The sequence below is a fragment of the Desmodus rotundus genome, chromosome 11 (assembly GCF_022682495.2).
Source record: "Desmodus rotundus isolate HL8 chromosome 11, HLdesRot8A.1, whole genome shotgun sequence".
NCBI classification, from domain to species: domain Eukaryota; kingdom Metazoa; phylum Chordata; class Mammalia; order Chiroptera; family Phyllostomidae; genus Desmodus; species Desmodus rotundus.
In genome coordinates this window covers 9,588,155-9,603,821 of record NC_071397.1, presented here as the reverse complement: position 1 = coordinate 9,603,821, position 15,667 = coordinate 9,588,155, and the positions used below count along the sequence as shown (strand labels likewise).

At 48.0% G+C, this 15,667-nt stretch overlaps 2 protein-coding genes across 5 annotated transcripts in view; both read right to left on the bottom strand.

Annotated features, from left to right (window-relative positions):
• RPL7L1 (ribosomal protein L7 like 1) overlaps positions 1 to 8,039 on the bottom strand; it is a 76,202-nt gene extending 68,163 nt beyond the window's left edge. Inside the window, exons 1-2 of the mRNA XM_053914074.2 lie at positions 8,000 to 8,039; positions 5,991 to 6,150 (exon numbers count right to left, since the gene is read on the bottom strand). Coding sequence (XP_053770049.1) covers positions 5,991 to 6,150; positions 8,000 to 8,039 — 200 coding nt within the window. The remainder of the gene's footprint in view (positions 1 to 5,990; positions 6,151 to 7,999) is intronic.
• Positions 1 to 15,667, bottom strand: part of BICRAL (BICRA like chromatin remodeling complex associated protein) — an 86,467-nt gene that overhangs the window by 54,931 nt on the left and 15,869 nt on the right. For all 4 annotated transcript variants that reach the window (XM_071219637.1, XM_053914188.1, XM_045193408.3 and 1 more), the window contains exon 2: positions 6,741 to 7,004. The gene's annotated coding sequence lies outside the window, so the exon portion shown is untranslated. The remainder of the gene's footprint in view (positions 1 to 6,740; positions 7,005 to 15,667) is intronic.

Sequence of the window (15,667 nt, the reverse complement as noted above, 5' to 3'; positions counted from 1 at the left end):
CTATATCTCTCCCTCTATACGCCCCCCAAATAATCTGATTTTTATCATCACCCACACTCAGAATGTCAAATCCTAACAACAATCAACAATCACATCCAATGGTCTTTCCTGTTCTTTTCCTGACATATCCCTCAGCAGTATAAGGCATCGCTGATCTCCACCTATGTCTAAAACCTGTTTCCCTTTGGTTCCCATCATTCTACTCTCCCTGGGTTCTCCACGCACTTAGTCAGCAAATGTTTACTGAATGCCCAGGTTGTTTTAAATGCTAGGCTTAAAATAAATCAGTGCACAGAGAAACAACGAAAGATTCCTGGGTGCCACCCCAGAACCTCTGTCTGTGGGTGACTGTTACGCACATCCCAGCGTGCGACCATGATAAGAGGGAATGCTCTTTAGTCCCAGTAAGCTGACGTTTGATTTCTAAAACTACTTTCTTCCACAGAAAATACAGCACTTTCCAAACAGTGCAAGGAAGTATGCAAAAAAAAGAAACCCCACATGTACCTGTCTCAATGTTTAAATGTTAATTTTCTTACTGTGGTAAAATATACATACGAGATTTTTAAGTGTGCAGTTCAGTGGCATAAAAGTACATTCACATTGTTGGGTGACTGTTGCCACTCTCCGGCTCCAGAACGCCATCCCAAACTGAAATTCTGTACCCATTAACTCATTTTGAACCAAGAATGATTCCCGGTTAAGTTCACGGCCACCCCCCCCCCCACTCGCTCCCCCTGCCATCCTACCCAGCTAACATTCCAAGGTTCAGCACTGCAACCACCCTCCCTTCCCCGGCTCTGCTCTTCCTCTGTCACACCTGGGAGGCCGAAACTCCAATCTCGGTTGAACTGATCACCTGCCTGTGCTTTGTTTCCTTTGTAACAGCTGAAGGTTGCTAGCAGAAAACCATACAATTAACCCTGTTGATTGGTTTCACCTTAAATTCAGACCCAACCCGCAGCGAGCCACAGCCAGGCATTCCATGATGCCCAGCAATCCTACCTCTGTTTCCTCCTGCTACCCAGGGTGAGGTGTCCCGGCCTCAAATCATCCATACCCCTTCTTCTTTTATTTTAAGTTGCTAGCCTGGCCTCAGACGTCATTGAGCAAACAGAAACCCTATGTCCTACCTCCGATTCTTAAACCTCCTGGAGCTTGTGCCCGCGTTCTCTGCCTTCTCTCTGGCCGTCGCAAGTCTTCTTGCTCCCAGCGTTCCGAATCCCTTCTCAAGAACTCTGCTGTCTTGGTGGTCTCATCTCTCTTCTGCCTCAGTCTCTCCACTTCTATTGCCTAGTCTCATCAGCCAATTTGAAAATGCTCTTTCCCAGCATTTTTTTTTTAAAAAGATCTTCTTTGACCCCACTTCTCTCCCCAATCACTACTATGCTGTTCCTCTCTTCACTTTACAACAAAACTTCCACGACAAGTGGTCTATATTCACTTCACTTCCCATCCTCTCAATGTGGTCCAGTCTGGCTTCCATCCCCACTCGCCACCGAAACTACTTGTCAAAACAGCCACCTCCACGATGCCAAATCCAAACGGACGTTTTTCTGTCCTCACTGTTCAACTTCTCAGCAACATTTTGCAGATGGACCGTCCCCTTTCTTGAAAAGGATAACTTAGCCTCCCACTTTAAGGGCCAAAACTTGTAAGTCTCCTTTAGCCACTGGAAGTGTTCTAGGGCTTAATCTTGAGGCCTCGGCGATCAAAAATAACCTCAACCATTCCATGACATACCACCTGTATGCTAGTGAGTCCCAGAAGCGATGCCCACTCCTCTCAGCTCAACTTGGAACACTCACAGCCCCTTGACTTTCCACTTGGATGTCTCACAAACATTTCAAAAAGCATTAACAGGTTCCACACAGAAGTCCTGTTACCCACCCCTCCCCATTTGTTCCTCTTCCTGTCTTCACCAACCAGCAAATGGCACCATCAGCCCACAAGGTTCAGGCCAGAATCTCGAAGCCACCCTTGACTCCTTTCTCCTTCCACAGCCAGCCCATTAAGCACACACTTCTAATTCCACCTCCAAAATATAACTGAGACCCACCATCTACTCTGCTCCACCCCCACTGCCACGGTACTGGCCTAAGATTCCATCACTCTTGGGCTGACTGTTGTGGTGGTCCCCTAACTGCCCTCTCTGCTTCCTCCGGTCTTAAGCCTTATCTCTTAAAAACAAAACAAAAGCAGATCACGACCCTAATTAAAGCCCTTCAAAAGCTTCTCATTCTCATTGAAATAACATCCCCAGGCCGGGCACAGCCTGATACAAGAGGCCCTGTAGGATCTCTCCAACTCCTCCTCAGTCTGTTTCGCCTCCTGCTTCCAACACCCATGACCTTCTCGGCCTTTCTGGTCTCGCACTTGTTCCCAGGCCAGGAATGGCACAAGCTCGTGTTCTAGTCCCAACTCAAAAGTCACCTCTTCATAGGGGATGCTCCTTGACTTTCACTAGCCAGTCACTCCCACAACACACTCTTGGGGATCTACCAGCTTAGTCACTCCTAAGAATCTTTCCTAATCTGTAATTACCTTGATCACTTGTTCACTTATTTCCTGTTTCCCCCACTACACTGTAGGTTCCACGAGGACAGAGAGCTTGTCTGTCTTGAATTTCACTAAAGGGCACTTTAAAGTAAGGCAGCTACTCTTTCCCTCTAAGCAGGTTTATTTTATTTAAATATATAATCTTTATTATGTTTTCCCATTACCATTTAGTCCCCTCACACCCCTCTCCCCCCAGTAATCACCACCCTGGTGTCCATGTCCATGAGTCTTTTTTCTTTTTTTATTTAATAAGCAGGTTTATTTTAGATTTCTCTTCATTTCAAGCCTTACTGGAGTTTAGTCAAAGACTGTAATTACTTTGGCATTTACCATGAGACACAGGGGAGACAAGCCGCACAGGCAGTCCAAAACTAGGACCCGCCCACCCGCTGGTCTAGACCGGACACGGCCTGGACACGGGTATTCAACAACTGCTCCTTAAAACATGGTAAATGTGGACATGTAATTTTGACATCAAAAAACCGAAAAGATTTCAACCATTTCCTCCAGCAATTACTAAGCATAAGAGTGATCTGGGAATCAGGAAGGAAAGCACAAAACAGTATATGGTCCTTGCTGCAGAGAAGTTAATGATTTCATCACCCACTGGGTTCTCGTTTTGGTCAGGCTGGCGATTCATCATCACCGGCGCTTTCATTTCTTCCTGGCCTTGTGTCTGTTCGCATATTCTGTTATCAGGTTTCATGTCTGGAAAAATCTCCCCATCCTACTTCCCCAAACCCAAAAGATAAAATTCAAAATTCAGGGGAAAAAATCCCTTTTTCCCAAGGATTTATCTCTAGGCTTTTATTTCAAGATCTTTTCTACCCTATTCCTAATTTATCAATCCAGGATTCAATTCTATTTTTGTTGCATAATGGCCTTGACTAAGCTAGATGGTCCATCTATACCTTAAAAACTATGTTATTTAACTTCTCACGGGAGAATAAGATAGGCTTTTAAAAATGTTTTAGTCTTAGGCTATCTAAGCCTTCTTTCTGTAAGAAAGTGATTCTAACAATTTGGTAAGAGGCAGCTACAGGAGGAAAATAAAAATGAGAATGGTGCAAGCAATAAACTGTGGCGACTCAGAACAGTACGGCCCAAGGCTCACGTTCCAACTCGGAGAGGGCCCGCAGCACAGCGCAGTACACAGCACATCCTTGGCACGGTGACCACCCGGGGCGCTCTGGCATAACGCTGACTGCTGGTACATATTCCGACATAAGGAGGTCCTGGGTGGGCCAGAACTTCAAAATTGGAAGGATTTAGGATCAAGAAGGTGATGTCGCAAATCTCTAAAAACTCCTCCCCAGTGCATTGTAACGCCCAGACTTGGAAACCACAAGTTCAGGGCCAAGAACATGGCTTTTGGGATCCAATGTCAACTCTACCACTTAAAACGCAAGATCTCAGTATCTAGATGAACATTAGTTCCTCCTCTGGTAGAGATAATATAATCAATACTGCAGCCCTGGCTGGTGTGGCTCAGTGGACTGAGCACAGGCCTGAGAACCCAAGGGTCAGTCACCACTTGGGCTCCAGTGGGGGCAGCTGCCTGGGTTGCAGGCGGTCCCCTCCCCCCACCCCGGGATTGTAGGAGAGGCACCCAATAGCTTCTCTCTCACACATGGGTTTTTCCCTCCCTTCCTGTCTAAAAATAAATATTTTTTAAATAAATAAAAAATAAAATCAATGTTGCAGGGCTGATATGATAAATAGGAACGAAACAAAGCACCAAGCACTGTTGGCATACTAGATAGATTTCTTTAAAACACGAGGACACACTGCTGCTACTATGTTACTTTTACCCACTAGAAATTAACTACTTACTTTCCACCTCTGTGGACTCCCAAAGAGATCAAAGCTTTACAGACTCATTCCTCTTCCCAATAATCTTTTCGGTAACAGTTAAAACCTACGCCTCTCCTGGACAGATACTTACATGGAAGCTTTTAAGGAAACACTAGTGAGTCAGGGAACTGACAAGCCTGATGTCGATGAGGGACTACCCCAAACTCAGGGCCGTTTTTCTGTTTCGTTTGTTTCAAGAAAAAGAAAGGGGTTAAAGTCTCACAGTGAGTCAAAGCAAGTTTAGTTTTTCAGATCAGAGTTCTAAAACACTTTTAATTTACTACCGTTGGGAACAATATGAAGGCCAACAGGAAGTTTCAAATCACTAAAACTCATTACCTCCCCACAATTTGACAACTAGATAAGTGTCTCTCCGGGGTTACTTTAAAGTACAACCAACTAAAAAAATAAAAGTAACATAGGGCAGCTAGAGAGGACCACGTTACTGGAAGGCATACAGCCATTGTCCGGGACTCATGCCATTTTGTAACCCGGTTTCACTCTACTCTCAGAATTAATCGGAACGGGATGAAGGAAAAGCCTCAATGACCTGCCCGCAGCCAGGACACGGGAGACACAGCCGTCCAGTTCCAGGCAGCAGTAGGGGTGCCGGGAGCCCCTCACCCCAGTGTTGGCCGAGGGGATGCGGGCTCAGGGAGGGAACCCGTGGGCTGCCAGCCGGGACGCGCAGCCCACCCCTTTCTTCAAACCCAAGTGGGAAGGAGCAGGATGCCGCCAGCCCCAGCCCCGTCCCCCCCTCCCAGCCTGTGGCCTGGTCTTTGGGGCCTGGGCGAGGACGGGGCTCCGCAGGCCCCCGGCTCAGCAGTGCGCCCCCGACCCCACCGGCCGCTTTCGGCACCCGGAGCGTGGCTCCCCCTCGCCCCGCGGAGCCCGGGCGGACGAGGCGCCCAGGAAGGGCGCTGCCTGCGCCGCCGGGGAAGATGGCGCCCGCGGAGCAACTGCGCCACCGGCCCTGGCGACCGGCCAGGCCCAGCGCCATCTTAGCACCCTCCAACCGCCGCCGCTGCTCGCCCTCCGCAAGACCCCGCAAGCGGGGCGCCTGCGGGGCGCGGCGGGCCCGCGCCCTCTCGGCCAAAACAGTGCCGCCACTGTCTCTCTCCTCTTCGGCCCGGCCGCGGGGGCCCGTGGGAGGCGCCCGGCTGGGCCGCGGGTGCTCCGCGCGTCGCGAGGGCTGGTCCGGGCCGGGCTGCGGGTCCTCGGCGGTGCTTCGGAGTCGGGCGGCGGGGAAGGGGCCGTCCCGCCCGCAGGCGCGCGCCCGGGAGCGGGCCGGGGCGGCCGGCCGGCCCCGAGCTCTCCCTGCGGCGGCCCAGCCTTCGCGCTCCTCGCCGCGGCCGCCCAGGAAAGCGGCGAGGAGAGAACCGGCAGGGAAAATAAACCCAGACCCCGCCGCCGCCGCCTCCCTCCCCACCCTCTCCCCTCCCCCTCCGAAGACGCGGGGTCCATTTTGCCGAGAAGAAAGAAAATGCGATTCACACCCAAGAGCTTCCGAGGGAGAAAAGGAACGAGGGGGTGGGGGGTAAAACCGAGGGGAGGAGATTGGAAAAGCTGATTTTTCTTCTCCGTCCGCCGTCACTCTTGGCCCTCCCTGCCCCCGGCTCGCGGCCCCGCCGCGCCGTCCTCCCCTCGCCGAGCCCTGCTCCCTCCTTCCCCGCTCCTGGCGGCTCCGGGGGGCGGAAAACACACTCACACTCGCGCACACAACTAATTTTAAACCGGCTCAATCAATGAGTCATTAAAAGGCTTCCCTCCCCTCCCGTCCCCACCACCAACCGCCACGCCACCCCCCTTCCCAGGCTCTCCCTCTCCCCGCTCCAGAAATTTGCATCCGCGGAAAAGGAAAAAAAAAAAAAAAGGAAGGCGCTGGGGCCCCCACGCCGCCGCGGCGCCCCCGGCCCGGCCCCGCCATCCCCTGCCCGCCCGCGCCCCCGCCCGAGACTCTGAACTTGGTCTTCCCGGGCCCGGGCGGCGCTGGGAAAGGCATAAACACTCGATTCCCCTTTTCTCCGTGTCCATTAAACATCCACCCACCACCACCATCACCCACCCACAAACCCACCCCCCCCAAAAAAAAACAGCCTTAGCCAATAGCTCTCTGGGCTGAAACCTAATATCCTGGTTTTGGCAACTCGGTGTTTAATTTGCTCCTCTTTCTTTTCTGTCTGTCTGGAGATAGATCTCCTCCAGTCCCCCCTCCCTCGCTTGTCCCCTCCCCGAAGGAAAGAGGCAGAGGAAGGAGGTTGTGTGTTTTTTTTTTTCTCCTTGAAATTTTTATCACAAAATTATAATACACTCAAAGGGAAACTCACCGTCATGAAAAAGCAGTGCCTTGTCAACGGGGTTTCTGCGCCATCGCACCAGGGGCGGCGGCGGCGGCGGCGGGCGCGGGGCGCGGGGCGCGGGCGCGGGAGCTCCCGGCCGAGCGGCGCCGGCCACACGCGCTCCGCTCTCTCTCTCTCGCTCACCCCCGCGCCGGGCGGCGGGCGCCCGCTCCCCGCGCCCGCCCGGCCTTCATGCTCTGCGCCCGGGCAAACCGCTCGCCTGCTCGTCTACCTCCAAACTCCGGTTCTCGCCTAGCAAAAAACGTTACGATTAGAATTTTTTTTTTAATGAAGAGATTTTTTAAAATCAAGGTCCAAAGATGTTAATTCCTGTTTCCTTTGGGATTTTTTTTTTTTTTTTGGTTAACTTCAGAAATGTACTGGTTTACTCAAGAAACAGGTTTATTAGACTCTTTAAACAAATGAAAATCTACAAGATACTGCTATTCTCCGCAGGCGCCCTGCACACACACTCACACACACACACACACAGAGTCCAGTTCTAGCTCGCAGTAGGGGGGGTATTAAAAAAACAATATTTGTTTAGAACTCTAATTAGAACAAGCCCCAGTAAATACTCTTTTACATGTGCTTTAAAAAAAAATAAAACTAAAAGGTCACTTTTAACTTAGTTATTTGGCAAATAACTGATTCGTTCTAACTTTTCCCTGTACTGACCTTTCCTTTGCAACCCCCTCTTGCCATTCCAAAATGCTGTAAAAACCTTATCTGTGAAAGCTGTGTGTCAACACTAAACAAGACAAAACAAATTTATCGGCCAAGATAAAGGTGAGGAAATAAGTCACTCTCAAAACATTCAATGCCTATTGTCTCCTCTTGCTGTGTAGATATCCTTTATCCCCACATTTGTGGAACTTTCATTACATAACCCCACATCTTCAAAAGGGAGCTACCCACCCTTTTAAGTGTAATTATCACCCATTTTAAATGTCGAGTCACATTGTTGAGAGTCTCCATAAACCATCCAGCTCACTGAGAGTGTTTAAGTAAATGTTAACTCGGACAGTGTGGATTGGGAGAGGGTGCCTTTGTGGTCCAGATTAACTACATTTATTTTTCCTGTAAATGCCCACAAAAATATGGGGGGGGTTGTTGTCTTTTACTTTAAATAAACATCAAGGATAGATAAAGGATGAATTGTATACACGTGTGATTCAGACTTAAACTATACATATGTAAGCCCCTGAAATGTTCCAAGTTATTTTGCATTAATTTATAATGCCTACAGCAATGGGGTTCTGCGATGACCAGAATGCGCAAAACCATGTTCCTCAGATACTGAGTGACTTCTAAGTAAAATTATCCCTAGATTTAAATTATGGACATGAAATTGTTTAGTTTCTATGTCCCCTTAGTGTCAAAAAAGGTAATGATAGCGCACCTTGCTTGCTTATAGAAGGGTACTGTAACTATACTATCTTGCACAAAATAAATGTCAAGTCTGGCATACAATGTCATATTCAAGATAGATCTTTAAAAAAAAAAAACATATCTTGTTCTAGTAACTGCCACTCTGTCCTTCACAATGTATGCGTTGTATTTAGACATTCCTTAAAAATACATTCAGCGATTTTGTATCACAGTATCATCGAGGTGTTTTCTCACGTGTTTCACAGCCAGCCAAGGCCTTCCTGGAACAGTAGTCTTTGCATAAATTAGCATATTTCTCTACACTTGACAGTTGGACCAACCAGTTTTCTAATTGGCTTGGGAAAATTTTAAACATGTTTTAAAGCGCCTTTGGATTGGTTGGAATATAATTACAATACCCATTTTGAAGAATTACATTTCGAAAGAGTCCATAGACTATTCATTGCAATTAGGACCCAGCAAGCAAGTTTTACAGCTGTTGCTCTACAGCTCCAGTGAAATATTAATGGGTTTCAGGAAGCTATTCTCCCAAGTCGGCCAAAACCCCGAAGAAACACAAATCTGACTTTGAAAGATCACAGAAAACAAACCCCAACAACAACAAAAACGTGAATTCATATACCCATAAAGACTGTGGATTTTGCAGGCTTTTAAAAGAATTCCCAAATAGAGCACTGACACTTATTGAGGGCCTACTAAGTGCCTCCTACATATTTATATATATTACTGGCTGAACCTTCATGAAATCCTGTAGAATAGGCTTAGCGATCCCGATTTCGCAGATAAATCTCCTAATCGCTTTAGTAATTCTGTTTGGGGTCATCGGTCTAGTAAGAGCTGGTGGGGGGACCCAGGTGAGGTTGGTTCTAAAACTCACCCTCTCTCTTCAAGCTCTGAAGAGGATCTTGGAAACAAGCAGTCTTTGCTGTTTTCATATAAACAGTGTTTGGTACTGTGGCATAGGCAGAGGGGGGCAACCCTCTATTCCATGAAGACCTAGTTTGAGAATGCCAGTTGTCAAATCTAATTTTAAACTTTGGGGGGGTTGTTAAAACATAGGGGCAGCAGTGGGGAGAATTTCAGATTCACCAGGCACCCCCCAAATTGAAATCATTTAATATATCAAAACAAAATTCTTAATTTTTTCCCATGTGATGAAAAATGTAACATTTTAAATAAGGAATATGCCTATGTATGTAAAATTTTAATTATGATTTATATAGATAGGATTCTGGTATCTAAATATTAAGATTAGAAAACTTTTTTAAGAGGAAAGCTCTTAAAATGGCTTAACTATATGCAAATAACTTTAATTGTATTGCCTACAATTTAATTATGTGCAATTAAATGGTCACTGTTTGGTTCCTATCTGTGTAGGTGACCTAGAAAGAAAGACAAAGGAAAGGAAAAAAAAAAGAGGATGTAATTATTGTTGAGATATTCTAGCCTGAGCCTGGGCCTCCAATAAACGGGCCCAGTGTCCACAAAACAATTGACAGTGAAAATGCTCTTGTTTTTTTGCATTCGCCCTCCGCACGTTTTCCTTTTCGGTCACCCCTTCTCACGGGGAATGAATGCAAATGCTGGACCAGATGTGTGCAGACCACCGAAATCCCCAAATATACCAGATGAGTTAGCAAGTGCTCTGTGTGGTGTTTGAGAAGTAAAACTGTAAGAATTCTCAGTGTGCATCAAAAGGCGCATCCTTTATTGGTACCCCCAGAGGGACTTAGGTACATACTGGGCTGTAGCACCCTCGCTCTGTACTCAGATTGGCCTGCGTTCAAATTCCACCTTTGTCACACACCAGGTGTGTGGCTATGGGCAAGTCACTCCGCCCTTCGGTGCTTCCACTTCCTCATCTATAAAATGGGGATAATTATAGTGCCCATGTTTGAAAGTTATTTTAAGGGGTCAGGAACTAGAGCATGTGAAATGTTGTCATGGCACCTTATTTTAGTTGTGTGTCCGGTTGAACCATGTGACATCTTCCCATGTAAACTCCTGGTGGCAATCTCCTGTGGTTCAACCTCCTGTATCTCTCTTACGTCCTTTCTGGATAGGAAGCTCCTCAGAGGCCTTTCCATTCTCTAAGGGCCTAGCAGAGTACTTTGTATATAGTTAGCTCACAGCCAATACTTGCATGATGAAAGAGTCCCATCCACGAGATGTGTAAGAATACAAGAAATGAGTATGTCTCTACCTCCACACCAGGGAGGGCAAAAGCAGGTTTACTGTTGCGAGTACATGAAACAGGGTTTATTCGTGCATTATTTATTAATTGTTGTATCACTTTCCCGTATTCGGGGAGTAAGGAGGTCTCCCTGAACTGCATTAAGCCATCGTGCAATTGCTCACAGGCAGTGTAGCCTTATGGTTTAGAGTTCTCCCCCGCCCTCCATCAGTTAGAGCTTTATCATCGTCACTTTCTAACCCTGTGACCGTGGCCTACTTTTTTTACTTCGCTTGGTTCCGTTTCCTCATCTGTAAAATAAAAGTAACAATACCTATACCTCCAGTTGATAGGGAGACAGTTAAATGACATTAGGTATAAAAACCCTGGCTTTAGTGTCTGATATAGAGTAAATACTCTGTAACAGTTGCCATTATTGTTGTGATTAATACTATTATTAGAAGTAACACAGGCTTGTTTTCAAAGCAGTACTAAACAAGCAATTTAGTTGGAGTGATCACAAATGTTTCCAATACTTTGCCTACATTACTATTTTAGTTGACACATAAATAAACACTTTAAATCATCTTTGTAGAGACTAAGGTTATCTAATCATGACATATTTCAAGCTGGTTATTTTCCCTGACAGACTTTAAAAATAAAAACCTAACTCCTAACAAGCTTCTAGTACAAGGATAAGGAGTACAAGCAGAACTGTTTTTTAAAAAGAGGCATTCAGCACTCCCACCGGCCTTGCTGTCTTACACATTTAACCTGTTTCCCCACAGAGTGTGTGAGGGGGAGGCCAGTCAGCAGGTTAGGGGGGCGCCACATGCTGTTGGAAGGCAGAGCTGGGAGGTGACACTCACCAGCTCCCAGGCCCCCAAACAGAGCCTTCCTTCCACTCCATGCGCTGCAGCACGGTGGACTGCAGAGGCAGCAGGAGAGAAGTCCCATAGGCTGCTGGGTGCTCCTATAAAGCACCCTGAGAATTTGGTGAGGAAGTCAGCCTCTGAGATGGAGCACCCCTGTAAAGGGGCTTGCTCAATAAATGTCAGTGTCCTTTTTGAAAATAAAGTGACCAAGAGGGAAGACATCTGAAAAAGGAACCACCCCACAGAGAGGACTTGTAAATTCGAGTTGAAGCAAAGAAACATTTAAGTTCTAAATAGGCACTGAGATATATCCTCAACACTGAAGGAAAAAAAAAAAAGAGGAAGTATAACCTCCATAAGCATTTTGATCACCAAAATCACTAAACAGCCACATTCTTATTTGAGTACAAGAAAGTTAATCAGGTTTTTTAAGAGTCCACATGAAATACTCTTCCTCAGACCACACAATTCTCTTTTTCCTAAATCTTTTAATTACTAGTTCCATTTTCCAGGTACTCTATCCTGTAAAAGGTGACAACACCCTGAGCAGAGGTGTAAGTACTCTTGTTCCCAAAAAGGTTTATAACATCGGCCTCACCGTAAATCATACTGATCAATAGCAGTTGGGTGTATTTATCAGGCACTCGTGAGTTAGATTAACCTGAGTCGGGTCTAAGCCAATTGGGAGGGGGTTGTTTGGAGAGGGGCAATCAGAGCAAAGGAAATGTACACATTTGAGGTATAGTTCACGTGGGGTTTGGTGCGCACTTGATGAGTTATTCCTGCTCCACCATAAGCACAAACCAGAAGTCAAATAATCATTTCCCCTCTGGAATGTGATCTTCTCCCTGGTGTCTGTGTTCATAGACCAACCCCCGCCCCCCGCTATTTTAGGATTGTCTGTGCTTCCTTCTCATTCGCTCATCTGCCTTAAACCATGCAACCCACCTCCAAAACCTCCCTCAAACCCGAGTCCCTCTTTTCCACCAGCTACCTTCACCCAAATTCAGGTCCTTATCTCTTGCTGGTCTCCCAATTTTAGTTCCAGTCAACCAATTCCCTGTCTAAGTCACCTTTTGTAAAACATGGAGCTGGTTGTGTTACACCTCTGTCGGCACCTCACTACCCAAAGCAGCGTGTCAGAATACAGGTTCCCAAGACCAAACCCATCACCAGAGGAATGGGATTTTTTAAATGATTTTATTCATTTATTTTTAGAGAGAGGGGAAAGGAAGGAGAGAGAGAGGAAGAGAAACATCAATGTGCAGTTGCCTCTCACACGCTCCCTGCTGGGGACCTAGCCTGCAACCCAGGCATGTGCCCTGACTGGGAATCGAACTGGTGATCCTTCGCTTTACAGGCAGGTATTCAATCCACTGAGCCACACCAGACAGGGCGGGGAATGGAATTTCTGAGGAGAGCTGAGGCATACTACTTCTAAGGTTCGTTAATTAGCTCCACCTGCCTCCCCAGGGGCATCTCCAGCCTCCCCTCCCCCAGTACCCTGTGGTCCAATCCAGAGAATATCCTGGCCCTGAACAAACTGGTCCACATTTGGGCACATCCTTTGCCCTCTGCCTGAATGCCCTTCTTCGTCTGGGGCACGGCCACCATCCTCCAAGGCCCCGCTCAAATGGCGCCTCCTCTGGGGGTCTTTCTTTCTCCCCCGCAGCAGTGGCTTTCACACGTCTTCACCTAAGACTCACTACCAAGGAATGTATTTCACACTGCAATGCAATAAATGTATAACTGAAACAACGGCTTAGGAAAACACTCACTGAACTTCCCATGGAGGCCGTGACCGGCGTGGCTTATTGGTGGGGCGATGCCCTGAAAAGCCAAAGGTCACTGGGTCGATTCCCGGCCAGGGTACCTGCCTGGGTTGCCATTGGATCAATGGGTGTGATGTTTCCCTCTCACATGGATGTTTCTCACCCTCTCTGACTCCCTCCCTTCCTCTCTCTCTAAAAATAAGTAAGTAAAGCTTAAAAAATAAACTCACTATGGAGGATGCAACGTGATATATTTCATTCTATTCTATCTCACTTAAAAAATGCTGTTAGTTACCCTGTAAATGAATTTTATGATCCACTAATGGAGGCGACCCTCCTCTGAAAAAGACTGAAGTGAATAAGCGACTCCCTCCCTATGCACGCGATACATGCCTCTATTACACTATTCATCACACGCGCAGTAGTTATCTGTTCACAGTCAGTCTTCACCTCCCTCCCAGACACGCACACACCACAACCAAGTCAGCATCTCCTGGGGCACTTACGCAGCCGTGACAAATGCAGAAATGAAAATACTGGTGAAGGAATAATTTAAGAGCTTTTGCTCGTGTCTAATTTTTTTTCTTTTCCCCTTACGGTGCACGGCGTAATCTATCAGCGACTCCCAAGAGGCTGCTGGGCCTGGGAGCCACGCTAGCTTCAACCCTTAAGTTCACAGCACATTTTAAAAACAGCCATTCATTGTATTTCAGTACCATTTAACGAAAGATTCTTTTTCCCCTCAAAAATAAAAACCACGCACAGGCAAAACCAACCAGAAAATATTTTGTCGGATCGCCAGCTTGCCAAAAGAGTGCGAATGTGGGCAACCAAATCTCTAGCTTAGGTAAGATACTTAGAAGCAAATACTCAAAAACCTCAAAACCCTCCTTCCTACCACTTCAGAAAGGAAACCCACCCCCTCCGGCAGGGCGGGTGCAGACCCAGAGGCCTCGCTCTCTGCGCTGCCTAAAGCTCCATTTCTCGCCAGGCTGTCCCCATCAACACAAACCAATGAAGAAAGTAGAAAAACCGAAGAGAAACCAGAGCAGCTAACATGAAACGCGGTAAGGAACCCGGGCGGCAAGTTCCGGTGCGAATTGTACCTGTGATGGATGCGCGGGCGAGACAGCGGCCCGCAGGGGGAGGGAGCCTTTTTCTGCAGCACGTGGCTCCCTTGACAGGAAACCTGCCCGCGACACCCCCGACTCTGCACACCGCTCGTTGGCAGCATCGTCATTTGTGCGATGCTAATTTGCCCAGTGTCCTCGGAAACGCACTTGGAGTGGCCCGAGGAAAATATATTGTAGGCTTGGTGGGGGCGGGGGTGGGGGCCCCGGGAGCCCGCAGGGAGTGGAATGGAGGCCTGCCAGCCGTCAGGTGTCACTGCAGTGCTCTGGGGCCACAGGAGGAGGGAAAGAGGACACACTCCACAGCTGGGTTTTAAGGGATGAGTAAGAGTTCTCCAAATGTGGGGAAGAGGGGGAGAGCTGCAGGTAGAGGAGCCTCGTGGGGGGAGGGGCTGTGGGGTCATTAAATACAAACGAGGCGCCGCAGTCAGGGAGCTGGGGCTCGGAGCTCCCGCGGGAGTGTGGATGTCCCACGCTCTAGGCTGCTTTCCCACGCTGCAGGCGGCCATGCAGTCAGTAGGTGGTGAAAGTCGGGGGAGGTGACCGGCTTCCACACAAAAGTGAAGTGGCTTAGAATGGAAACTGCCAGGCTACAGGGCAAGTAGTGACCGCGGACGTTTGTGAAACTTGTCTCTGTTATAAATGTGTCTGTGTGTGCGTGTGCTGGTTTGTGACAGAAAATGTATTTCTTACTGCGGGGGTGATTAGAAGCTTTTTAAAATCTTGGCAAAGGGACAGTTAATTTAACTAAAGACAGTTAAATGAGAGATCACTGTGAACAGATGTGGATTCCAAGAGGGTGAGTGTCTGGCGGTGGGAAAGCCGGGTGGACGGAGGTGAAGGCTCTGGGGACAAAACGGTGGCATGTCAAGTAGGGCTTCCCCACACTGTGCTGTGTGAGGGGCTCCACGGCAGCGACCCGCGTCACACGGCTCTCAGTTCCTGGCACCAGGCACACGGTGGGCACTAAATAAATGTTTGTTGACTGAGTATAGTAACTAATCTTCAAGATGACTCCCAGCGAGCCTCGCCTCTTGGTATTGTCACTGTTGTACCCCCTCCCACACGGTGCCGGGTTGGTCTGTGTGGCCAATGAAATGGGGCAGAAGTGACTGTCACTTCTGAGGTTCGTGTATAAAGAACTTCAGCTTCTCTCCTAGGTGCTTCCTCCCCAACGCTCCCTCAGGGGGCAGGGGGGGCAGCTGCCATGCCGTAAGGGCACTCCGTCTATGGAGAGGCCCACCTGTTGAAGAACAGGTCCCCAGCCCGTAGTCAGTGAGGAACCAAGGCTTTCTGTCTGTCCTGGACCCAGGTCACCCCCCAGACCACCCTTCAGATGACTGCAAACCCACGGGACAGATCGACTACAGCCTCAAGACAGACCCTCAGCCAGAAACACCCAGCTCGGCTATTCCCGGGCTCCTGACCCACCGACTGTGATACAGTAAATGCTTGCTGTGGTAGGCTGCTAAGTTCCAGGGGACTCTGTTATACAGCAATAGACAACTAACCCACTAGTGTACTCCTGAAGCCTAGAAGAGTCGAACAATATAGAGTTACCATTGTTACTACC